Source organism: Protopterus annectens, chromosome 2.part0, assembly GCF_019279795.1.
Source record: "Protopterus annectens isolate FY-2018-M chromosome 2.part0, PAN1.0, whole genome shotgun sequence".
NCBI classification, from domain to species: domain Eukaryota; kingdom Metazoa; phylum Chordata; order Ceratodontiformes; family Protopteridae; genus Protopterus; species Protopterus annectens.
In genome coordinates, this window is record NC_056728.1 from 572,033,631 (window position 1) to 572,059,673 (window position 26,043).

Below are 26,043 nucleotides of genomic sequence, written 5' to 3' on the forward strand. Positions count from 1 at the left end.
CACAAGGGATAATTGGCTAGGCTTAAAATGGCTCACAAGGGCAGTTAGCTTAGTACTAATCTATGAACCTATAACTAACCTTAGTCGTCGACCTATAGTGTCTCCACAGAAGTACTTTTTGAAAAACATAAGTGTGCTGCTACATGAACATCTTAAGAAATATGTAATAAGTACAGCCTCTAACATTAGGGATATCCAGGATTTTTTGAACAAAATAAAAGGGAAAGTTTGGAATATGAACATGTTTTGGCTCTGCCTGGATGTCAAAAGTCTTTATACTAACATTAAGCATGAAATAGGGATTCAGGCCTTATTCCATTTCTTGGGGGACTCTCCCATGTCTCATTTTTTGATAGATTTAGTTATGTTTTGTTTGAAAAATATTTTTTTTTATGTTTAATAGAGACATTTTTTCAGCAATTACAGGGCACTGCTATGGGGGTGACTTTTGCCCCCCATGTATGCTAATTTAGTTATGGCTAAACTTGAAGATGATTTTGTTTATATACATGAATTTTTTTAGATCAAAAGTTATTTTATATTTTAGATTTACTGATGATCTTATTTTGTTATTTCAAGGAAGCCAGACAGCCCTTGGGTTTGTCGATGACTTACAATCTAATACTATGGGCTTAAGCTTTGATGGTATACAGCTTGGTCCACAAGTGAATTTTCTGGATATTAGCTTAAATGGATTTACAATTAGTCTCCATAGGAAATTTGAACATAGAAATGTATTTTTATATGGGAGTAGTTGTCACCCCAAACATTTGGTCAAGGTACTGCCTTATAATGACTTCTTATGAATTCATAGGCTATGTAGCCTTGATATGAGCTTTGACAGAGAGATAGCAGAAGCAGAAGATATGTTTATTAAAACAGGCTATGATGTTCAGTTGGTTAGGGAAGCTAAAAATCATGGACATGAGGTATTCTTCTAACTCCCAGGGATACTCTCATTATGGCCGTGTTAGTGGGAAATATAAAGTTGGTACACGTGGAAACAAATCCACCAACACAGTTGGAAGTAATGGGGACCAGAAGAAAGCTTTCTTAGTGACAACCTATAATGTTATAACTGAGGAAATAGTTAAAAAAGCACATAGTTTGTGGCCCATGCTTCTAAGGGATAAAATTTTGAACTCTATATTACCTGACTTTGTGAGTATTGCATATAAAAGAGCTAGGAATGTGGCTGATATTCTGGTACATAACCAGTTTTGTTTACCAGATGTTAATGTTAGTCAGAATTTAAGCACAAATAAGGGCACTGTTCCATGTGATGGCTGTTCCATCTGTCATTATGTAGTGAGTACTTTTCCCTATATTAATGGTATTAAATTTACAGCTAGGTATGAATACAGTTGCAATACTGAGGGGCTAGTGTATGTGCTGAGATGTGGATGCAATAAGTTCTACATAGGGGAAACTTATAACAGTTTTAGGGTTCAGTTACAGGAACATATTAGAGACATAAAAAATAAAAAAAACTAGAGAGTCCCCTTGGGAGCCATTTCATGACAGCACATAATTCTGATCCTGATTCTCTTAGGGGTTGTGTTCTGGAAAAATTGCAAGTTGGTACAGGTGAATGTGTGCCCTTAAAAAATAAACTTTAAAAAAAAGAAACCCTCTTGATTTTAAAGTATGGTACTTTGGAGCCTCAGGGTCTCAAAAAGGAATGTAATTGGAAGTATGTGATTTAAATTGTATGCTTAATTGATTGTCTTGTGCAATATGCTGTATTTAAGTAAAGAGTGTTTTGTAGTGTTTTTACTCTTGGAAGGCTGTGCAAGCCGAGGCGCTAAGTGTTTTATTAAAATTGCTTACTTCTTGGATCGGTGGTCTTGGTGGTATTTTAAAATTTTATTTTTTGCTTTTTTTAGGTTGTATTTGTTATTTTTTCTTAGTAACCCTGAACTATATGGTGGTTGGACTGTAGGTCAAAGGGATAGGAAAATGCTGAATTACATGGGTGGAAGATTGCGGATAATGACAAATGACTTCTTAGTTCTGTAACTTAAGGGTAAAACAGAAGGATCAGAAAACAGAACAGAGCCTCAAGTAATTCCACCCCCGCCCGAGCCAGTGCCCTTATATACTCCACTGTTCCTCAAGATCTGTAAAGCAGTGAGAAGGCTTATAAATCAGATTAATGCCACCCAAATGTTTTACAAATATGTTTAATAATAACTTAAAACATTTCCTTAAAAAGTGCAACAAATGAAAATTAGCCAAAGATAAATGGACAAAAGCCCATCTGGATAAAGAAATATTACAGATTAAATGTTCTTGGCATCTTCACTGTGCAAAGTGTTCCCAATTAAATCTCTGGCTCATCTTCAGACTCTCGTAACATTAAATATGGATTACGAATAGGCTGTATTCCTCAAAATATCTGATGGCATACATACAAAATGCAATCCATTAACTGAAGAAGACAATAAGAGAGAGTACATCTTCTCTGAATCGTTTGTTATGTTTAGAAATAAACAGTGGTATTCATGTGACATGAACATCCAAGGCGGCGGCAACAACAGCAGCAGTCGGAGTAATTGTAGTAGCCATGTGGCAAGTCAGACCCAGTCTACAAACCAGACAAAAACATTCACTGCTCAAGTCTGGACTGGTACACTGAAAATGAGCCTGAGGTACGTCTTTTAGTGGCAGTTCCTTGTAAACGTTTCAAAGAAAATGGTGGCAGTTTTATGTGTATGTGTATATATATATATATATATATATCTACACACACAAACACACACACGTCAATTCTTGGCAGTTGGCTTCCTCTGGGTTGTGTGTGGAAGCTCTGTAACTGTTTCGCTTCATCCCAGTCCATGACTTCAACTCCCAAAGCGTGTTTTACTAGGACTTTTGCTCTGATGTGACTGCAGCTTGTGGAGGACTTTCTGGCTTCACAATCTGATAGGTGATGAGGTACTCTGGGTATGCCTAAAAGAAAGCAAGAAAGAAAAAAATAAAAATGTATCTGTTTTTCACACAAGATAATAACAAAAGCTGTGAGCTTATTATTTTTCACAGGACAAGTTGTAATTTATACTTTTTACACTATGGCCATACCCACAACTGTGAAGAAAGAAAACTTCCTGTTAAAGATATATGTACTAAAATGCTTTGAGATCTGTTAACAAGACATACTAGTGTGGGAGATAATTTTAACAAAATGGAAATAAATTACAGCTGTAACACATACAGATCATTGAATGGGTACACCAATATAAATAGGCTTTCATTTGCACATGTCAGTTGTATGGCCTATATTTCAAGAAGTTAAAAGTCTCTATACATGATACATATGGCTCATGCAGCTTTTGTCCTGAAACTAGTGATAATGAACATAAAACAAAATAATTAAAAGAAAAGTTAGAAAGGTAAATCTTGGCATCCATGTTGAAACACATAATACTGGGTTATGAGTGACCTAATCATAATTCTTTGAAGTGCAAGGAGCTTTTTCTGCTCCATTTACTAACTGTTACAGAAAGTGTAGGAGTGCAAAGTATTTCAGAATTGTGCAGTGTTAGAGAGCAGGAAGAAACAAAGTGCCCCCCGTTAAGCTGTTAGACACTTTGCTGTGTCATACTTATGTGTATAAGTGTGGCAAAGTGAAGTTCTAACAGCTTTAACACAATGTTTTACTTTCTGATGCTGCTCCCTGCTGGCTAGCATTGCCCACTGTTATGGACCATCGTGTAAGATCCAATCTTAACAGTGCTCAAGTGTGTTTATAACAAGCTTTTGTTAAGCATACCCAAGTGCTCTTAAGAGTGGGTCTTGCACTACGGATGTGCTTAACAAATATATCTTTTTCCTGATTTCAGAGCTTAACCATGGCACTCCATGTACTACATAGTTAATAAGCTTGCTACCAAGTGGGAAAGGAAATCTATTTATTCACAATGTTAAGTGAAAATATGTATGTCACACTGCACACAAGAGATGTTAAGAGTGGGCCTTGCATAACGGATGTGCTTCACAAGTTTATTTTTTTCCTGATTTCAGAGCTTAATCCTGACACTCCATACACTACACAGAGACTTATGATCGGGTCACCAATCCTAACCATCTTACTATGTGATCTTGGCATAGATGCCAAGAAATTTACATCAACAGCAAAGCTCGAGAGGTGAATCTTGGCAGCCATGTTGACAACACATAATTATAGGTTAGGATCAGAGACTAATCATAATTTTTGTAGTGCATGGAGCTTTACTGACTCCATGTACTACATATGTTGCAGTAAAAAATAAAAATAAAATTTGCTTTCAAAGCAGTAAAACACTTAGTAAGTTAGAAAGGCAGTGTAACACAGTCCCTTACGTTCACACTCACCTTTCATACCTCTCAACTGTCCAGATTATTGCTTCATTTTTTGGTCTGTTTCTCTTGACATCTGTGTTTTTTGGATAAACCACCAAGGATTGAAGTCTAATGATATACATTTAAGTTTCAGACTTTGTATCCTTTAGAAAATGTAGACAAACATACTTCCTGTTACTCAAGCTACTTTTTTATGTTTATAAAAAGGAAGTTAGGGACACCTTAATTGTAAGGACAGTAAACAGAAGCAAATCTTTTTTTCTGCTGCTATTTGCTGGGCAATACTAGCAGATTTTACTGCCTAACATGAGGCCCGACCTTAATAACTTAAGCAGAGGGTGCATAACATTTGTTAAAATATGGTCTCACGCCACTTTAGTGCTTAACTGGTTTATCTTTTTCTGAATATCGGAGTGCAATCACCATGTTCCATGCACTACATAGTCAATAAGCTTGCTGACAAGGGGAGAGGTAAATCTGGTTATCCACAACGTTTGTCAGTATGCGAAAACATGTATGGCATACTATTCTGACACAAACTTAACAGATATCAAAATGAAAGGGGCATTTTAAAGTTAAGCAATAATATCATGCCATTCTGGACAAAGGTTCATGGTTGAATTTCTATTTAATCAAAGACATTTTATATCAATGTAGTTGAAGAAGAAGCTATTACACTAACATTATTTGAACAATTTTAACTATTACACTGACATTTCACTGCCTAATCAAAATAAAAAAATAAACTGCTTACCCTCCGGATGGTTAATTAGTGGTCATGACAGTTACTTAGAAAAAGTCAGGATGATTATCGTAAACTAGGTTCACATATAAAAGATGCTACTGACATGCTTAAGCAACTGCATACCTTTGTATGTCAGGATGACGACTTCTTGGTCACTACTGAAATTAATCTATCACATGTCATCATAAAAACAATACATTATTTTTGTACTTCTAATCGTGGTGTGCGTTTTATTAGCGAGGTCATATAGTTTTGTTCGAATCACATTTTTTTTTCAACAAAAGAATGTTGCTGTGATGGGGGCTAGTTTTGTGTTTCAAACAACATGAGTCTTTATGAAAATGATTATTATATACATTTTTATCTGTTTGTTAAACAAGCAAGCCTGCTGGACAAACTGACCCTTTTCAGGGGTGACCCAAGAGCACTGTCTGGTTAAATGTTAAATGTGCTTAAAGTCACACAGCATGCAAATGGAGGAGAAGGAATCAAACCATACGGCTGACTAGAGCTGCAGCAGGCAGCTCATTAACAGCTCAGAGCATTAATCCCTTAAGCTAACTGCCAAAGAAATATAAATATATATATATATCTATGCAACATGTATACAATTACTGGTCATCTCTCAAAGCATGTAGTATTATATCAACATTACACAGATGACTTACAATTAGTATGCAGGAATGAGGTGCAGCAGTTTCAGTAACTATTTTGAGAATGAGAACTTGGTTTTGTTATTTTCTAAGCCTTGACAGTATTAATTATTTGGATACATCTCGGCAAAAAAATGTATTAAAGTTTACTGGAAAACGTGCACAAAATAGAAGCAAGAATTACCTTTTGGCAAGGATAATTATTTTCCTAATTGTAAGGGACAAATTCCAATAAGTTATATTTGGTTACAGAATACTACACATACTCTGAAGACCTTACTAAGACATTAAAGAAGTTCTGGCTGATGCCTTTACAGTATGATTTCGTTAAGAAGCTGCATCTTCTTATTCAAAGGGACCCATTTTTGCTGATACAATGTCATCACAGCCACTATGATTGTCTGAAGGTAACAATAAGTAAATTTATCTTAACCAAATTTAGAACCACACAACTCTTCATGTAAGAAGGTACAGCACCCACATATTTAGGATTTCAGAGTTCTGTTTCCATGAATAATAAAAAGCTTATGCCTTTGCGACATTCAAGCGGCAGCATTAATATCGCCTATATGATTATGTGTCAGTGTAGCTTAGCAGTTTTGCATCATATTAAAAGAACAATACAGAAACAATAAGAACACAAATATGTCTGGTTCACTTCACAACATTTCTTAACCTGAGAAAGTACAGTTGTACAGGAACATAAAACTGAACTTTCTGTCAGGCTATGAAATGTTGTGAAGTGACAGAAAAGACAACTGAATAGGAACATACTGTAATAGTAGAAATTCAGGTCGATCACTGTTGTGATAGTCTTTAATATTCGGACTTCTCTACTAGGAATCCTTGTGGTCCATCTTGTGTTTAGAGCTCAGGATGCTTCCCCCTTAGTATGTGTCAATCTCATGGTATGTCTGTATGTGCAGTATAAAGCAGACATCAACCTAAACCATATCAGAGCTTTCTTGTTTGAGAAAACAGCAATCTGGAACTTAGTCATGGCTGTCAGCTGAAAGCATTGTAAACTTTCTTCCAATATCAGTCTGCAGTCCTACTTCCTTTGTCATTAGGAGCAGGAACTAATTCGGACCGTTTTGAAATCGCTGCTGGATCTACCACGATACCTATATAAGAATCTGTGAAGCTCTTGCACCCTAAATAATCTGTCAGATTTGAGGGGAAGGAGGGTTTCAATCTAGTTCTTAATAGGCTGTCAAGAAAACATCCTCCAGTTATCCTAACTTTGGGGAAACAGCCAGAGGTTTGGGGATATCAAAGTAACTGTTTTGTGCTTCAGATGCCTCCCTGTCTTCCCATTTGAAGAAATCCTGCATTTCAGTGAGAGTTTTTATAAAGGAAATCTCCCTTGAAGGGGAGAGAATCCAAGACCATCATCCTTGGTGTCAGTGTCATATCCAAGAAAAGAAGATGTCTAAGAGGCAGAATCTAATTCTTCTTCACCTTTCCGGAAAGTCATGGATAGGGAACCCTCGACACTGAGGTTTCTGCCTCTGGCTGAACAGCCTGCAAGGAGTATAGGATAACTTGAGCCAAGAAGAACAAATGTTCAGGAAGAACGTACAGTTGTGTAAAATCTTACCATAAAAACAGATGTCCTTCTCTTCACTGTTGCAGTATTCTTAATGGTAGGGATCTCCCGGCCAGGGAATCCCTTCGTTCGGCCAGTATATCAAATCCTAATGATTTTGCATGCACCGTATGTCACACCTGAGCACCCCGCACAAAACATAGGGCATAAAAAGGATGTATACATTCAGCTACCCAGAAGTGAATTGCCCTAGACGAGAACAGTCTCCATAGGACAAAGAAGTCCCTGTACCTCTAGAAGGAAAAAAAAAGCAGAAGAAAAAAAGGAAACCCACATCCACACAGGAATCCAAAACAAAAAACAGAACAAGATGGGTTTGGAGGGAGGGAGCGAATACTCCAACAGTGAAGAAAAAGACATCTACTGTTATGGTAAGATTTTACACAACTATACTATGTCCTTCTGTATCACTACTGCAGTATTCTTAATGGTAGGGAAAGTAAAATAAAAAGCTCGAGAAACAGAATGAGAGGTAGAAGGTTGAGAAGAGCCCTCAACAAACCCATATAAAATAGTTCTAGCAAAACCTGTTCTGGCCCTAAAACCGTAAACAACTTATAATGCTTAGTATATGTATGCACTGAAGACCAAGTAGCAGCTTTAGGGATGGAACTGGTGCCCAACCCCTTGAAGAAAGCACCAGAAGAAGCAATGATCCTAGTGGAATGAGCTCTAACAGAAGTAGACAAAGATTTGCCATGAAAAGTATAAAACTAAGAAATAGCCTTAGATATCTAGGAGATGGTTTGCTTAGAAACAGCCAAACCCAATGTCCTGGGATGAAAGGAAACAAAACGTTGATCAGACTTAGAAATGGCCTTAGTTTTATCCAACTAGTACCTGAGCTGTCTGTGCAAAGTCAAGGTATGCAAGACCATTCACTAGGAGACTGAGAAGAAGGGAAAAAGGAAGGGAGTTGGACTGACTGATTCAAGGACAACTCATTTACTACCTTGGGCATAAAAGAAGGATTTGCATGCAGGGATACCCTGTACCTGTGGGAAAAAAAAGGGAGGAATGGCTGTAAGGGCCTGGAGCTCAGAAACCCTCTGAGCAGAAGTAAGAGCCAGTAACAGAACAGTCTTCCACATCCAATGTTGCAAAGAAGCAGAATCTGCAGGCTCAAAAGGAGCCTGAGTCAATTTTTTCCAAAACAAAATTAATGTCCCAAGTTGGAGGAATAGAGTTCCTTGGAGGCCTAATATGTAGGACATCTTTAAGAAATTGTTTGACCTCAAAACAAGAAGCCAAAGGAGGATTCAAGGGTAGACAAGCAGAGCAGCTAACAAGTGAGCCTTCACAGAAGAACAGGCTGCCAAGCCAGACTGGAGCAACTCACACAAATGAGAGAGGACCAAAGGGACCCCATTGAAAAAAGTGTCTTGGTTATAAGCATTGCACCAGACAGAAAATCTTTTCCATTTGGACATACAAGTTTTTCTGTTGAGGGTTTCCTTACCTCCTGTAAACCCTGAGCATGTCCTCAGAAAAGAGGTGCCTGAAATGGATCAAAACTTTATCACACAGTGTCAGCTGAAGAGTGGACAAGTGAAGATGGATGAGAGATCCCTTGTCTCATGTGGGGAGGTCCAAACAGTGAGGCAATTTGTGGTGACTGCCTCTGGCCAGATGCATTAACAGGGGGAACCAGTGCTGCCTTGGCCAAGAGGGAGTCACTAGCAAGACTTTTGGGGAGTCCAGCTGAATCTCCTGCAGGACTCTTGGAAGCAGAGGAAGAGGAGGAAAAGCATAAAGAAACATTCCCTTCCAAGAAAAAAAAAGGGCATCCATCTTCCATGCCAAAAATCATGGTACTCTGAACAGAAGACAGGGAGCTGCCTGTTCAGAGAAGAGACAAAAAGATCTACTTGAGGAATACCCCACCAATGGACAATGTCCAGAAACACATCTCTGGTGAAGCATCCATTTGTGACCCTGTGTTTTGGACCTTCTCAAGGAGTCTGGCAGTAGACTATGCTCTGAAGGAATGTATACTGCCTGAAGAGTTCAGAGAGTTGAGTGCCTTGATCAGAGCAAGCATCTTCTTGATATTTATGTGCTTGTATCTGTGTTGGTGTCCCACACTACACTTTTATCCCTCCTGAAACTGTTCCCCAAGCAATGTTTAAGGCATGTGTGGTGACTGAATGCTTTGAAACCCACAGAGAGAAGACAAGACCTGAATTTAAGGATATCTGGGGTCTCCACCAAATGATTTCCCTTCTAACAAACCCCAACACTGGGATTTGAAAAGATAATGGGTGCTGGCGCTGGGACCAAAGAGATTTCAGATGGTACTGAATCCTTCTCATGTGGAGTCTTGCCAGGGGTATCAAGGGAATCACAGGTGCCATGAGATCCCAAATCCTTTGGTATTTCCTCATGGTGATTGAAGTCTGAGTGGAAACCTTAGAAACAGAGCTAGATACATATCTATTTTTCCCTGTGGAAGAAAAGCTCTTTGGACTGAGGTGACTAGCTAACATCCCAGAAATGCAATTTTGTGTGAAGCAGTCAAGAAAGACTTCTGAATGTTCATTTGGAATCCCAGCTTGTGTAAGATCTCTCTCACCCAAGACAGGGTTTCCTGACATTTTGAAAAAGGCTCTACAAAGATAAACAAGTTGTCTAAATATAGAAAAATATGGATACCCTGTAGCCTGCAATGAGCTATAACTGGAGCTAGATACGTTGTAAAAGTACAGTTTTGTACCTACCATAAATGTAGATGTTCGAGTGCTCATACAGCTGCAGTCACTACAGATGGGTTATCCTGCCGTCAGGCGGGTCCTCGGTCGGCCGAATTCCAAAGTCTAGGTCTGGCGTCGGTTGTCGTCACTTCTTCCCTGACGTCAGTGCGGCAGGGGTATAAAAGAGGCAGCCAACGCCATTTTCTTCAGTTTTTCTTGCCCCAGATGTCAGGTACCCCCAGAAGGGAGGCAAAACATAATATTATGCAAACATGCAATGTAGATAAATCAAAAACAGTAGTTGCAAACAAATACACCGTAAAAGAATACCCCAAATAGGTTGTATGATAAAGGTGTTTGTCATAAGGCCTGTCCTAAGAGGGGATGGAGGGAGGGTAACCTGGACTGCAGCTGTATGAGCACTCGAACATCTACATTTATGGTAGGTACAAAACTGTACTATGTTCATCGTGCATACAGCTGCAGTCATTACAGATGTGTAGAATCCCAAAGCTAAGTAAGGGTGGTAGGCACTAAGTGGAACTAGGTGGGGCGAGGATGCCATGCAGGACGGCTGTGGCAAAGCCCGCTCTAGATTTTGAGTATAGAGGAAGGTGGTAGTGCTTGGAGAAAGTGAGCACTGAACTCCAAGTAGCTGCTTCCAAAATGTCCTTGGTAGGGACCGCCCATGAGGAAAGCTGCAGAGGTAGCTGTAGCCCTGGTGGAGTGGGATCTGATGTATACAGGCACAGATTTTCCATGAAATGAATAACAAAAGCGTATGCAGTGGGCTATCCATTTTGAAATTGTCTGTTTGGAAATAGCCTTTCCTTGAGCACCTGTAGCATAGGACACAAAAAGCTGCTCAGATTTCTTGAATGGCTTTGTTCTGTCCAAGTAATAACGAAGTTGTCTGTGAATGTCCACGGAATGTAGTAGTCTCTCCCCTTTGTTCTGTGGATTTGGATAAAAGGTAGGTAAATAAATAGTCTGATTCAAAGCTACACTGGATACTACCTTTGGCATGAAGGTAGGGTTGGTTCGTAAGGAAACTCTGTCCTGATGGAAAATGATGAATGGTTGCACAGCCATGAGGGCCTGTAGTTCCGAAACCCTGTGTGCTGAGGTTATAGCCAGAAGGAAGGCTGTTTTCCATGACAAGTATTGTAGTTCTGTTGAAGATGCCGGCTCAAAGGGAGGCAGGGTCAGCTTTTCTAATACGAAGTTGAGGTCCCAAGCTGGGACTGGTGGTTTCCGTGGGGGTTTTATATTTTTTGCCCCTCTGAGGAACTGCCTTAATAGAGGATGTGAGAATAAAGGAGGATCTGTATTGTATTGTGCAGAAATGGCTGAAGCGTGGATCTTGATGGAGGAGAAGGAAAGGCCACTGTTTAACATCTCAGCTAGGTACTGTAAAATTTGAGGTATATTTATTACCCAAGGATTCTGGCCCTTTTCTTGATTCCAGGAACAAAATCGTTTCCATTTGGCGGAGTAGACTTTTCTAGTAGAGGGTCTTCTGGCCTCCAATATGACATCCTGCACCTCCTTGGAGAGGAGAGTCTATTGGGAAATTAAGGTATTCTCCGTGCAGCTAGATTTAGGGTTTTGAGCTGGCTGTGAAGGGTTTTGTAGTTGTGCTGGGACAACAGAAGAGGGACTAGAGGTAGGATCCATGGTGGGGAGTGTGTCAGGCTCTTTAGCAGAGGATACCAGTGTTGTCGTGGCCAGTCTGGAGCTATGAGAATCAGTTGTGGCCTCTCTGCTCTGGCTTTTAATAGAACTTTGTCAGTAGAGGAAGATGCGGGAAGGCATAGACTGTCAATGTTGTCCAATTGAAAGAGAGTGCGTCCACTTTCCAGGCCTGTGGATGATAGGTCCTTGAACAAAATTTTTCCAACTGGTAATTTCTGTGGGTAGCAAATAGATCTATGTCTGGCTGTCCCCATGCCTGAGTTATCTTTGAGAGGACTTGAGGATGCAACTTCCATTCGTGTGGGTCTGTCATGTTTCTGCTTAAGTTGTCTGCCAGTGTGTTTTCCTTCCCTGGCAGGAATTGTGCCTGTAGCTGAATTTGTAATTCCAGTGCTGTATTCCATAGAGTCATGGCTTGCCTGCACAGGGGGTATGAATGAGTTCCCCCCTGTTTGTTTATGTACCATATGACTGTGGTGTTGTCTGTCCTTATCAATAGCTGGCCTGGATGCAGTAAGTCTTTGAAGGTCATAAGAGCATTTTGCACGGCTAGCATCTCCTTTTGGTTGATGTGTAGGTGCTTCTCTTTTTGGGACCATTTCCCTGAATGCACTGATCTGCCATGTGTGCTCCCCAGGCGTAGTCTGAGGCGTCCGTTGTAATGATTTGAGTTGCTTGAGGTACAAAGAAAGGGAGACCTGTATTTTTTTGGCATGCTTGAGCCCACCACAAAAATTCCTTTTGAAGGCATGGAATGAGTGGTATAATTGTTTTCAAGCTGTGGCTGTGTTGAAAGTTTTTTAGGTACCATTGTAGTTTCCTCATATGCAGCTTTGCACATGGTATTAGTCGGATGCAGGATGCCATGAATCCCAGAGCCTGCAGGACTTTCCTTGCAGTTAGTCTGGTGAAAGTTGCCATTTTGTTGAAGTATTGAGACAGTTGCCCTTGTTTGTCTGGCGTGAGGTAGGCCATCTGGGTGGTTGTATTTAAGCTGGCACCCAGGAAAATTATCTGTTGAGAAGGTATTAGTTTTGATTTCTTTTTGTTCACTGTGTATCCCAGGTAGTTTAACAGTTTTATTACAAACGCCAGATGCTGCAATAGAATGTCCTTGCTGTCCGCTTGGATCAGGCAGTCGTCCAGATATGGGTAGATTTGTATTCCTTGTTGTCTGCAGAAGGCAATTACTGATGCCAGGCATTTCGTAAACACTCTGGGCAGTAGATAAGCCAAAGGGCAATGCAGAGAATTGGTAATGGGTTGAACCTGCAAGAAATCTGAGGTATCTTCTGCAATCTTGTCTGATAGGGACATGCAGGTATGCCTCCTTGAGGTCCAATGTTACCAGCCAAGACTCCTTGCCCAGCATGGGAAGAAGCTGCTGTAATGTGAGCATCTTGAATTTTGGCACCTGTAGATATGTGTTTAGGATGGATAGGTCTAAGATGGGTCTCCAATCTTTGTCCTTCCTTGGTACCAGGAATAGTCTGGAATAAAAACCTTGACCTTGTTCTTTTGCAGGTACCTCTTGAATGGCTTTCATATCCATGAGAGCGGAAATTTGTCTCTGTGCCTCTGCCCTTTGATTTTGTGGCAGGTTTGGCAAGCCTCTCATTTTTGGAAGGGTGTGAAAGTGGAACCTGTAGCCTCTGTCTATAACGTCCAGAATCCATTTGTCTTTTGTAATAATGTGCCAGTTTTTTGAAAATAATGCCAGTTTTCCACCCAAAGGTGCTGCCATTAAAGCTTTGTTTGGCACACATAGGGGGAAGTCATTGTGTCTGTTTTCTAAATGACTGTGATCAATCTTCTCCACCTCTTGGGTTTGGTGCTTGCCACTGTCTAGCTCTGTAAGATCCTTGTGGTTGTCCTCTACCCCTTGGGCGTCTGTATCTGCCCCTTTGAGGTCTGTCCGTGGCTGGAAAGGACCAATTTTTTGAAGGCCAGTTTCTGCTGAAGCGTGGAGGTTGCACCTGCAAGAAATCTTTCACTGTTTGCATAGATTTTGCTTTTTCCTCCATTTTCTTTAGTACCTCCTCAGCTTTAACACCAAACAATACATCTTTTTGAAGTGGTGCATCTAATAACTTTGCTTTGACATGATCTGGTAAGGTTTGCTCTTTGAGCCAAGCATGTCTACGTATAACAGACCCCGTGACAGCAGCTCTACATGAGGCCTCTAAAGCATCAAAACCACACTGCAAGGTATGTTTACCCACTTGCTCTGCTCCATGCAACAAATCCTGCAACTCTTTCAAATCTGGTTGTTCTGTTTGTGTCATTTTGCTTTTCAGCTGAGATAACAAAAACTGTTGGTACTTTAACATATGAAATTGACAGTTTAATGCCCTCATGGTCAAGGTGGCAGATGTATACACCTTTTTCCCCCACCTTTCTAATGCTCTGGAATCTCTCTCTGAAGGTAAAGGGTTTTTAGCAGTAGAGGCCTTTATTCCCTTGGGACCCTGTGAAATTGTTTCTGGGTCAGCACAGTATGGCTTTTATAAAGGAACTGGTGAGAATCAGGAACCCGGTAATACCTGTCTGGTTTAACAAGGGCTGGGGGTAAAGAATCTGGATTAAGACTGGCTTCTGCGTACACATCATCCAAAATATCTAAAACAGGAGGGATAGCCAGGGGCCTATGCTGGGGGAGCAGTAGAAATTCCCTGAGCCTTTTCTTGGAATCTGAGTAATCGTGGCCTTCCCAGTGGAAGTGCTCCCTCAATGTATGCAAGGTTTCCCCAAAAGAGTAGTCCTCAGGGGGGGAGACCGAGGGAATAGACTCCTCGGCATCAGAGTCTTCAAAAGGGGAATATGCATAATCCTGGTCCTCAGAATGGTCTGAGGTAACAGAAGCCTGGTCTGAGGAAGGGTAGTCTTCCTCCAATCTGGGTCTTTTGTCAGAGGGGGGTTGAGAACCCCTGATGAGAGTTATCAAATCCTCAGCCATTTTAAGCATCTGCTTTTTAGGCATGGGGCCTTGAGAGGAGGTCTGAGGACCCTGTTTTTTAGTTTTCATGGCAGCTTTAGATTGAGTGAAGGATTTAATAGAGAAGGTGGAAGGCCTGAAGACGCCTTCAGAAATGGCAGGCCTCACTAAATTTTCAGTTTCCCCGCCAAGAGTGGCGTCGGTATCTGCAGTGGGAATGGAGACCGAGGAGCCTGCGACCTCGGGTACTGAAGTCACCGGTAAAATAGTTTCATCGGTAGTCAGGGGCTGCGTAGGCGCCTCGCTGAGAACTGGAGAACCAGTAGTCGGCCTAAGCGTGGTCTCAGTACTCGGTGCAGGCCTCGGATGTCGGTCCTTGTCTTTGCGTCTTTTGCTCAAAACTGGTGTCGGTGTATCCAATGACATGATATAATTAAATTTTTTGCCAAAATAATGAAGGGCGAACTCCGCCTGGCGCTTAATAGTGTGCTTGTTGAACCTAGCACAAAAACGGCAGGCTGAGATGTCGTGGTCTGGCCCTAAGCAAGGTATACAGAAAGAGTGGAAATCCTTATGCGGTATTTGCTTCCCACAACAAATGCAATTATTAACTTTGTCTGACATCGGACTGAGGCAAGAAAAGTTTCCCCAACGGGGTACTTAGCTTTAAAGAAGACTTCGGCTGAAATACTTTCGTAAATCTCAGGAGCTGGCCGACCGGCACTTGCGAACTGCTTCTGCTTCGGGCACCACGCGGCAAGAAAGACTGAAGAAAATGGCGTCGGCTGCCTCTTTTATACCCCTGCCGCACTGACGTCAGGGAAGAAGCGATGACAACAGACGCCGGACCTAGACTTTGGAATTCGGCCGACCGAGGACCCGCCTGACGGCAGGATAACCCATCTGTAATGACTGCAGCTGTATGCACGATGAACATTACTCTTGGTGCAGTGGACACTCCAAAGGGTAAGGCAGAAAACTGTGATCCAGACACACAAATGCTTAAACAACATGGAGTCTGGATGAATAGGGATGTGATGAGCATCTTTTAAGTCTAGTGTTACCAGGAAACTTGGAAGAGGAGGCAACAGGTTGTGAAGTAACATCATTTTGAGTTTGGGCACCATCTCAAAAATTTAAGTACAAAAGATCCAGAATTGGTCTCTAAGCATTTTCTTTCTTTGGCCCAAGGAGCATCCTTGAATTAAAAGTCTTTCCTATTTGGGAAGGAGGAACTGGTTCTATCACTCCTCGAAGCAGCATGTGATGAAGAATCAGCAGAAAAGAATAGTTGTGTAAAATCTTACCATAGCCATAGAAGTCCTTCTCTTCTACATGCTGCAGTATTCATTAAAGGCAGACTCGTACATCCGGCTAGTATCCAAAACTCTACATGCTACTGCGAGGTACGTGCTACGGTGCACAACATCATGGTATGCAGGCCATAAAGAGACATTGGGTATAAAGAAGATGCCAGCATGCACCTACCTCAGAACTGTATGCCACTGAACACCAGCCTGAAATCCTAGCTGAGAAACATATCAGCAGGAAAAAATAGGCAAGCATCAGCGGAAAGGCGGGGTGGGGGGGGGGGCAATACTGTAGCATATAGAAGAGAAGGACATCTATGGTTATGGCAAGATTTTACACTATTCTATGTCCTTCTATTCATATGCTGCAGTATTCATCACATAAGGGAGAATGCCAAAGCTGAAGCTTGGGACAGGTTGGGAGGAGGATGAACAGATTCTTTTTCCACAAATCCATGTACAATTACTCTGGCAAACCCAACTCTGGATTTGGAGATGGTGTCTGGCTTGTAATGTTTAGTGAAAGTATGAACAGAAGACCAGGTGGCTGTCTCCAGGATACAGCCAGAGTCCAAACCTTTCGTAGAGTGAGCCTTCACTGGAGAAGTAAGGCTCTTACCATTAGACAGACAGCAAAAGGCAATAGTTTTAGAAATCCATTTGGAAATAGTTTGCTTGGAAACTGATTGACTCAGGGCCCTTGGGTGGTAAGAGACAAACAAGCATTCAGTCTTACTTATAAGTTTGGTTTTGCTATGATAGTATCTGAGTTGTCTGTGCACATCCATGGTGTGCAAGATTCTGTCACTGGGACACTGAGGGGAAGGAAAAAAGGTAGGTAGGTTAATAGACTGATTAAGGGACAATTCATTTACCACTCTGAGCATAAAGGAAGGGTTAGTACACAGGGGAACCCTGTTTCTATGAAAGGCAGAGAAGGGGGGATTGGACATCAGGGCTTGTAATTCTGAAACCCTTCCGGCAGAGGTAACGGCTACTAACAAAACAGTTTTCCAAGTGCAATGCTGCAGAGAAGAAGAGCTTGCTGGTTCAAATTGTCCACTGTAATCTTCTCTAACAAAAAATTGAGATCCCAAGGAGGAGGTATTGGTTTCCTTGGTGGTCTGATATGAAGGATGTCTTTTATGAACAGCTTAACCTCTAACCTGGAGGCTAATGGTGGAGAAATAGGCAGCAGAAATGGCTGAAAGGTGAGCCTTCACCAAAGAGCAGGACAACCCAGCCCTCATCATTTCACACAGATAGGACAAGACCACCAGAACACAGTGGCTGTAAGTCCTTTTTGCAACACCAGATGGAAAACCTTTTCAATTTGGAAATACAGAATTTCCTAGTAGAGGGTTTTTCTAGCCTCCTGCAGAACTTGTAGAACGTCCTCTGGAAATAGGTGTCTATAAGGGATTAAAACCCTATCACCCAGAAGGTCAGGTTCAGGGTTGACAGTTGTGGATGTACTAGGTTCCCTTTGTCCTGAGTGAGTAGATCCATCCTGTGGGTTAACCTGTGATGATTGCCTTTGGCTAAGTGCATGTGAAGGGGGAACAAATGCTGCCTTCACCAAAAGGGAGTTACCAACTCAGCCAATACTGTTGAATGTTCAGTAGGACCTTTTGTAGGAGAGGCAAGGGGGAATACATACAAAAACATCCCCTTCCAAGAGAAAGATAGAGCGTCCGCCTTCCAGACCTGGGAATGTGGGACCCTGGCACAAAATTTTGGAAGTTGTCTGTTCATGGAGGAGGCAAAGAGATCAGATGTACTGCAGCAATGGATTAGGGCCAGAAACACCTCCCTGTGCAACATCCACTCATAGGATTGGGTCATTGAACTGCTTATACAGTCTAACACTATATTCTGAGCTGAGGGAAAGTAAACAGCCTGAAGGGTAATTTGGTTTTGTAAGCATAATTCCCAGGTGAGTAGGATTAGTCTGCATAAAATGTAAGACTTCGTAGCCCCCGCTTGTTGATGTACCAAAGAGCTGTGGTGTTGTCTGTGAACCACCTCAGTACTCCCGGTACTAGGTTGCTTTTGAAGATTTGAAGGGCATAAACTAGGGCCCTCACCTCCTTTACATTGATATGTTCCTGTGTCTGTTTGGGAGACCAAATATTTCTGACCCTCAAGGCTTGAAGAGTTGCACCCCAACCAGTGTCTGAAGCATCTGAGAATAGCTCTAGGGAAGGAAGCAGTGGTTGTAAGGGTATACCAGGGTTTTGGGTAACCTGTAGGATCCACCAATGTAGTTCCCCTTCTTATGCAAGGAAGCAACAGAAAAACGTAAAAATCTTCTGAATTGCGGGTGGATGGGGATGTGAAGATAAGCATTTTTTATGTCTTCAGAAACCATGAATGCCTGGGGAAGAATGAGAGGGACAGAAGAGAAGACAAAATCAACATACGAAAAGATGGGACTTTGAGAAAGGTGTTTAAATGGGAAGGATGCAGGATGGGTCTCCAAGGGCCATCCTTCCTAGGGACGAAGAACATCTTGGTGTAAAATCCATTTCCTTGCTGGGAAGTGGGAACCTCTTGGATAGTCCTCTGAGAGAGCAGGTCTGAGATGACATGAGGGAAGAAGCTCAACTGATCTTTGAGGGATGGTGGGATGCCTCTGAACGAGGGATATTTTTCCCAGACCATGGAATACCCTATCTTGATGATGGAGAGGACCCAAGAGTCCTGGGTGATCAGTTTCCAAGCAGCAAGAGATAGACTGAGACGAACAGACAGGGGAGTGGATCGCCCTAGAGGCTGGCAGTCACAGGCTACCCGGCTTAGGTTGAGACTGAAAGGACCATTTTGAAGCAGGAGTGGCTGGAACAGACTTGGAAGAGGCTGGCTTTCTAGGTCCCCTCTTACTTCTAGAAGAGGAGGACAGGGATGGTTCTCTTACAAAGACAGTCTTAACTAGATAATCCCTTTGGAACTGTAATACTAGAGATACAAGAATACGTTTAAGGTCCTGTAACTACTTCCCTTTCTCTTGTAAATTTCTGAACAGTTCTGTTGCCGAACTACCAAATAAGGCTTTGTTATCTAACAGTACGTCCATCAATTTGGCCATGAAATCCTCAGGCAAAGGCTGTAGCCTGAGGCAAGATAATCTTCTTAGGACAGACCCAGTGGCAGCTGCCCTAGCAGAAGCATCAGTATCATAACTGCACTTGATGGGAGTGCCTAGTCACTTGTGCAGATGAATTGAGGATAGCTGACAATTGTGATTTAGCTGGGGAATCTGGGATGTCTGCCAAAAGTTTCCCTGCATCAGCAAGAAGAGCCAGGGAGTAGTTTGCCATGTGGGTCTGATAATTAATTGCCCGGAAGGCCAAAGTGGCAAATGTGTAAACCTTTTTCCCCAAATGTTCCATGACCTTATTCTCCTTATCAGAGGGTAACAAGGAAGTGGATGGGAGCAATTTGAAAACCTTCTCCACAGAAACAGATATGGTACCTGGGTCGGCAGAAGGAGCCTTGAATAGAAACTTGGAGTCCTCAGGTACCTTACGGGACCTGAGTAGACGCTTAGGGCCAGGAGGCTGACAGCCTGGACAGTGGGAAGCAGCCAAGAAAGTATCCAGAAAAGCAGGCAGGACTGGAAGGATTGCAGAAGGAGATGGGGAATCCATCTGCAAGAGGTCATAGTACCTCTTCTGTATGTCTGAAACTTGGGAACAGTCCCACTTGAAAAAATCTTTCATTTTGAGAACAGTCTCTTCATTGAAAATATCCTCCCCATGGGAATGTGTACCTTTAGATTCCTTCTCTGGGGAACCATCTGTGTGGTGTAGGCCAAAGACTCCTCTCCAGAAGAATCCTCCACTTCTGAAGAGGTGTCAACAGCTGTCCTTTTAAAAGTAGTAGAAGGGGAAAAGGCCTGCAGAGGAAAAGAAGAAGAAGACTGGCGAAGGGCCATGAAAGCATTAAAGAGATTTTGTGAAAAAGGAGGCTGCTGTGGTGGAGCAGGAGAAACATGTTTTGTTTTGGCCTTCTTTTTAGGGACTTCTATATGGTGAATGGTGGAAGGGCCCGATGTTAGACTACATTCAACGATATCTGCAAGCACATCTTCATGCACAGTGGTTTGTGTGCTGCCACAATGGCCTTCTGAGATAACGAGCCTAAGTTCCCCCTTTTCACCCAGATCTGACACCTACACTTCCCCCACACAGACATGCCAGTGGATTACTCTGGGGCATATGTGGTACCCACCGAAGGTACATCCACCACCTCCAGCACTGCCTCCGGGCCTACATCAGCCTTGGGAGAAATGACCGGAAGACAGGGCAGAGCTGAAAGATTTCTGGCCTTTTTTGGTAAGGGCTCATCAGAATGACCTGATGACACTTCCATCTCCCGTGTTAGGTGCTTGTTTTCTAAGTAGAGTTTATGAGAAGCTAAATGATTCCTGAGGGTCTTAAGGATGAAGAACTTGCAAATAGTGTACTCAGTGTGGTCGAGGTCCAGACCTAGACAGAAAAATCAAAGATGGTGGGTGTCTTTTTGTGGAATCTGCCTTCCACACTGACACTTGTCCTTCCTAGCTGACATGCAACACAAAAAAGAAGCAGCAGCAAAAAAATCTAAGAAGAAAAAACCCAAAATGGACACTTATTTGGTAACTGGTACACAACTGTTCTTGCTTGGAGCAGGAGATCAGACAGGTGGCAGAAAAGTTCTGAGATAGATGCATGCTGACATCTGCTTTATACCCGACATACGGGTGATGTTGTGAGGCATAGCACGTACCTCACAGTAGCATGTAGCCTTTTGAATACTGGCTGGATGTATGAGTCAGCTGGAGGCAGACTCCCTTATGTGATGAATACTGCAGCGTATGAATAGTAGGACATCAAGAGAGTCTCATCTGGAGGATGAGCACTGACCCCTCTGGAAAAGACGAATTTCCTCCCACTGCCATCTGTAACCTTGATGAATGAATTTTAGAATCCGTTTGTCTGAAAAAAAGAAGTTTGATACTTACCATAATGTTTCATCTGTGTGGGCCATTTTCATTCTTCCTCATCCATTCATTGCGTTCGGATCCAAACCTTGGATCCAACTCAGCCATTACTATAACTCATGGCCAACTGAAACTCTCAAGCTCCTTCCTACCCATAATGTACCAACCCCTAATATACTTCAAATCTTGTTTGCTAAATGACATATGTAAGAAATATTACAATAATATTCCTGACAAAGGAAATCAATACCTGGAGCTCAATACAAGACACTGTGGTGTCTTTATAAACATCTCACTCTTCCAGAAGTCCATGATGACAAAGGTTGGTGGTTGGCGGGCAGAGAGTTGAGGAAGAATGAAAAGACAATGCAAATAGAATGTTATGGTAAGTACATAACCTCTTTATCGGATGCCAATTTTCATTCATTCCTCAACCAGTGGGACAGTCCCCAGCAACCTGAAATCCCAGGTGGAGTCTAAGGAAGGATGTTTGTGAGCATAGTTGAACCAAAGGCTGCTCTGCCCCTTGAGAACAGATCAGATTTGTAATGAGTAATAAAAGTATGAGGATTAGCCCAAGTAGCAGCTGGGCATATGTCATCCATGGAATGATTGGATAAAAAATACTGACGAGATTGTCATAGATCTAGTAGAGTGGGCTCAAAGTTTTTGATAATGAAATGCCCAATTTATTATACACAAAGGAAATGCAGTCAGTAATGCATCTTGCCAATGTTACATTTGTGACATATTTGACTAGTTTGTCATCTGCAAAGGCTATAAACCATCTGATCAGACTTTCTAATCTCTCTTGTGCTGTGCAAGGAGAAACACACACATATTCACCTCTAGTTTCAAATTTTGGAAAGAAAACAGGCAAGTTAATAGACTGATTGATGCTGAATTCTGACACCACCTTAGGAAGGAAGGGTTGTTTTTAATGTCACCCTATCCTTATGGAAAATCAAGTAAGGAGGTTTACAGGATAATGCTTGAAGTTCTGAAATTCTTCTGGCAGAGGTAATAGCCACTAGAAATACTGTTTTCTAGGTCAGAAATTTAAGATCACATTGTTTGGCTGGTTCAAAGGAGGAATGAATTAAGGCTTGCAGTAGAAGATTCAAATCCCATGGAGGAGTATGATCTTTATAAGGTGGTCTAAGTAAAATAGTACCTGTTAGGAAAGCCTTGCATATGTTAGTAGAGACTAGAGAAGAACTGTCAACTCCATCATGAAAGTTAGAGATTGCTGCCAATTGAACTTTAATTGTAGTGGAGCTAGCTCCTTCATTGAAAATTTTTGCCAAACACTCTAGGACACTGTGTAGAGGCTGAAAAGAGATCAATATCTTTTTGCTGCACCCAACAAATCTCTTCCATTTACTTTTGCAAATTTTCCTAGTAGAATCTTTATAGGAAGACAAAAGTATATGATGTACAGGAGATGAGAGCATAGGTTGCCTGGTTATTAATGGAAGTGGAGAGGCCACGCTGTTAGCCTGAGGTTTGAGACATCCAGATGAATCATGCTTGTTGGGTGACACAGGAGATCTGGAATTGGATCCAGAATCCAAGGTAGGCAAAGAAGATGAGGCCAAAGGAAGGGGAACCAAACCTGTTGAGGTCAGTCAGGTGCAATGAGGATGACTTAACTCTTCAACCTTGCAGCTTTCTGTAGAAACTTGGGAAACAAGGGAGTTGGTGGATAAACACAGAGAAGACCAGATGGCCAACTGTGGAGCACAGCATCCCTCAGTGATTCCCCTGGTGGGGGGATTAGGGAAAAAAATATGCTGTATTTATTGTTTAGGGGAGACGCAAAAAGACTGCAGAAAGGCTAGCCCCACTGACGAAAAATCCCTTACATCACTTTCACATTGAGAAACCACTCATGAAATAGTAGAATGGATCTGCTCAATCTGTCTGCTATCACGCTGGACTTTCCCATGATGTACATTGCTATCACAAAGTGGTTGCATGAGATTGCCCACAGCCACATTCCGAGTGCTTCTTGACACAAGGGTTAAGATCTAGTTCCTCCTTGTTTGTTGATGTACCAAACTACTGACATATTGCCTGTTTGAATCGCAACTTTCCCCAGAGGTAGATCATCCTGAAAAGCTTGCAAAGTTAAAAGCACTGCTCTCATCTCCAGGACATGTATATGCAAATTGGCCTCTTAGGGGGACCAAGTGCCCTGAACTGTTTTCCCCAGGAAGTCCCCCCCACCCATTCTAGGATGCTTCTGTGGTCACTATGGCCTTGAGTTGAGGGAGAATGAGCGGATTGCCTTGTAGAACATGATCTGACTATCCACCACAAAAGGTATTTTTGCATGCTTGTGTGATCCTTATTTGAACTTACATCTGCTGATAAAGAATTGACCATTGAGATGCTAGCATCCACTGAAAAATTCTCATATGAAATCTTGCCAGGGGGACTACAATTATGACTGCTGACATTGACTCCAAGGCGTGAAGAATCAATCTGGCTGAAATTTTGGTGCCATGAGCAATTTTTGTGACCTGGAACCTCAATGTCTGTACTCTGGGCTAGGGAAATGAAGCTGTTGCAGATACTGTATTGAAAATTTCCCCCTATGAACTGCAGCGTTTGAGACGGTTGTAATTGGGATTTGTTGTAATTTTCTGTAATTCCTACAAGGGAGCAAGTTTGGAGTAACTGGTCTCTTGCTATTATCTGTAGACATCTGGTCGGGGCAGTGAATGTGTCAGTCGTCTAAACACAGAAACACCCGGAATCTCTGTAGTCTCAAGTGAGCTGCCACCACTGACATGCAATTGCTGAACACCCTGGAGGCTGTGGTGAGACCAAAGGGCAGGGCTCTTAACTGGTAATGACTGGCTCTCAGCTGGAAGCTAAGAATCTGCTGGACCGCTTGTTCATTTTTATGTGAGTATGCATCTTGAAGATCTATCAAGCACATGCAATCATCCTTGCCTAGAAATGGCAGGATGGATTAAACCATGACCATCTGAAACTTTGAGTGTCAAACTGACTGGCTCAATTTGCTGAGATCCAGAATTGGTCTCCAAGCACCCTGTTTTCTTTGGCACTAAAAAGAATCTTGAGCAAGTTCCAGATTCTTTCTGGTCTGGTGGGACTTCTTGGATGACTCTCTTTTCTAGCAGCTTTTATATTTCTAGTGCTGCTACGTTCCTCTGATTGGCTGGAACATTGGAAAACTTTTGTGAGGATGGGGGTGGAAGGGAAAAGGGAATTACATAACCTCTGCAAATAATCCTCTGCACCTAGGCATCTTTTGTGATATCTAGCCAGGCTCTCTGCTGCAGGGATAAACAACCCCCAATTGCCTCCAGAGGGGGGCAATCAGGTCTCCTGTCAGGAGCGCTGGTAGGGCCTGTCGGAGAATATGTCTCTAGACCCTTGATTTTACGGGCCACCTCTGCTGCATGGGTGATGTCTTCCATTAGCATTCCCCCCTCTGCCTCTAGGGGAACCATCTCCATGTGGATCTTGGAAAGGGCCCTGAGAATTCTTGAACCACATTTTCCGGGCCTGAGATTTTTTGAACCACATTTTCCGTCCCCTCATGGGTTCCTAGAGAAGGTGCTTTGAGAGGTTGAAAAATGTACTACAGCAGAGAGAGAGTCTTTCCATCTTTTTCATACTTAGTGTGTTTGACCCTCACTTTGGGGCCAAATAAGGAAAATCCATCAAAGGGAGCACTGACAAAAGAAGATTTGAAGGGCTGTGCAAAATCATACAAAGACATCCAGGCATGTCTCCTTAATGAGATGCCTGAACCCGCCACCCTTGAGGTACTTTCAGTTGCATGAGAGAGAAGCCTCATAGAGGAGCATGGAGGAGTCTAAAATGGACTGAAGGGTTGCCAACTGTGAGGCTACCAAAGCTGGAGTCTCAGCAGTAGTGGTCCTTGAAAGAGTATTTAGCAGTTCTTTTATCAAGTCTCTTTGCAACGTAGTGAAATGTACCAAATAATTCAGTGACACAAGAGCAAAAGTTGCTGAAGTGTAGACACACTTCCCAAATCTGTCCAAAGCCCTACACTCTCTGTTAGGGGGATGGACAGTGGTACTCCCTTGCTCAAAAATTCCCTTCCTGTCGGTAGTGCAAGAATTTGGTCTTGTCTCTTGGGATAGGTTCAGCCACATCAGGTTCCTTCATGCCAGCTGAGAGATCAAACCAATGAGCTCATCAGTGACTGGAGTAACCCAAGAGATAGATGGGCCAGATCCAAATGCCTCCACGAACATAGATTCCTTCAAGGAAGGATTATGGGAGGATCAACCACTCTGTTGCTTGAGGATCTCTAAATGTCTCCAAATGAGACGTCTTTGGGTGGTGATCTAGGGGATCCTTCCCCATCTTCAAAATCAGTGTCTTCTGTGATAGATTCCTGTGGGGAATCTAAGTGCGTCCTTTTGGATGCACTGAACTCGTCAGAGCCAGAGAGTTCAGGGAAACCCTTGGTTCCAAGGAAACAACTATCCTATGATCTGATCTAGATGGTCTCGTCAAACTCGGATCTAAGGACTCTGACACAAAGTGTTGAATCAGAGAAGGAGACAATATACTGGAGGGGTAGAGCTGGCCACGACTTCTTGACCAGAAGGGATGGCAGCAGGAGAACACTCCATCTGTATCTGCCTCGAGAAACTTCCTCCTTGTTTTATCCATGTTGGCTTCGGTGAGGCTCCTGGAAGAACAAGAAGCAAAATTATGGTGATTTGGAAAGCAGTCTCTCTCTCTAGGAAGGGAGATGTGACTGCAGACAGCACTGAATCTATGGAGGGAGAGTACTGGGTCTGAGGGAGTGATTTAGCATCCAACATACTTGGATCCAAGGACATTTAGGGGATCCTGTCAAAGTCTTCGAACTGGAAGACTTTGGATCCAACCTCAATTTCTTTTGTGGTGGCTCCATTGTGGATAAAGTCGTAGATCTCGACTTCTTTGGGGACCTTTTTGTAGCCTCTTCGGAAGTTATCTTAGGGGGTTGAACCCCAAAAATGGCTTCCAAAAAAGAAGTAGGAAGAAGTCCCTTTAGAATCAGCTTATTTTTATGGTCCACTATT

General features: G+C 42.3%; 1 protein-coding gene across 1 annotated transcript in view; it reads right to left on the reverse strand.

The window, feature by feature from the left end:
• Positions 1 to 2,167: 2,167 nt before the first annotated feature.
• The window catches only part of TNKS (tankyrase), a 2,150,186-nt gene continuing 2,126,310 nt past the window's right edge, over positions 2,168 to 26,043 (reverse strand). The window contains exon 27 of the mRNA XM_044060937.1: positions 2,168 to 2,952. Coding sequence (XP_043916872.1) covers positions 2,866 to 2,952 — 87 coding nt within the window. The 3' untranslated portion in view covers positions 2,168 to 2,865. The remainder of the gene's footprint in view (positions 2,953 to 26,043) is intronic.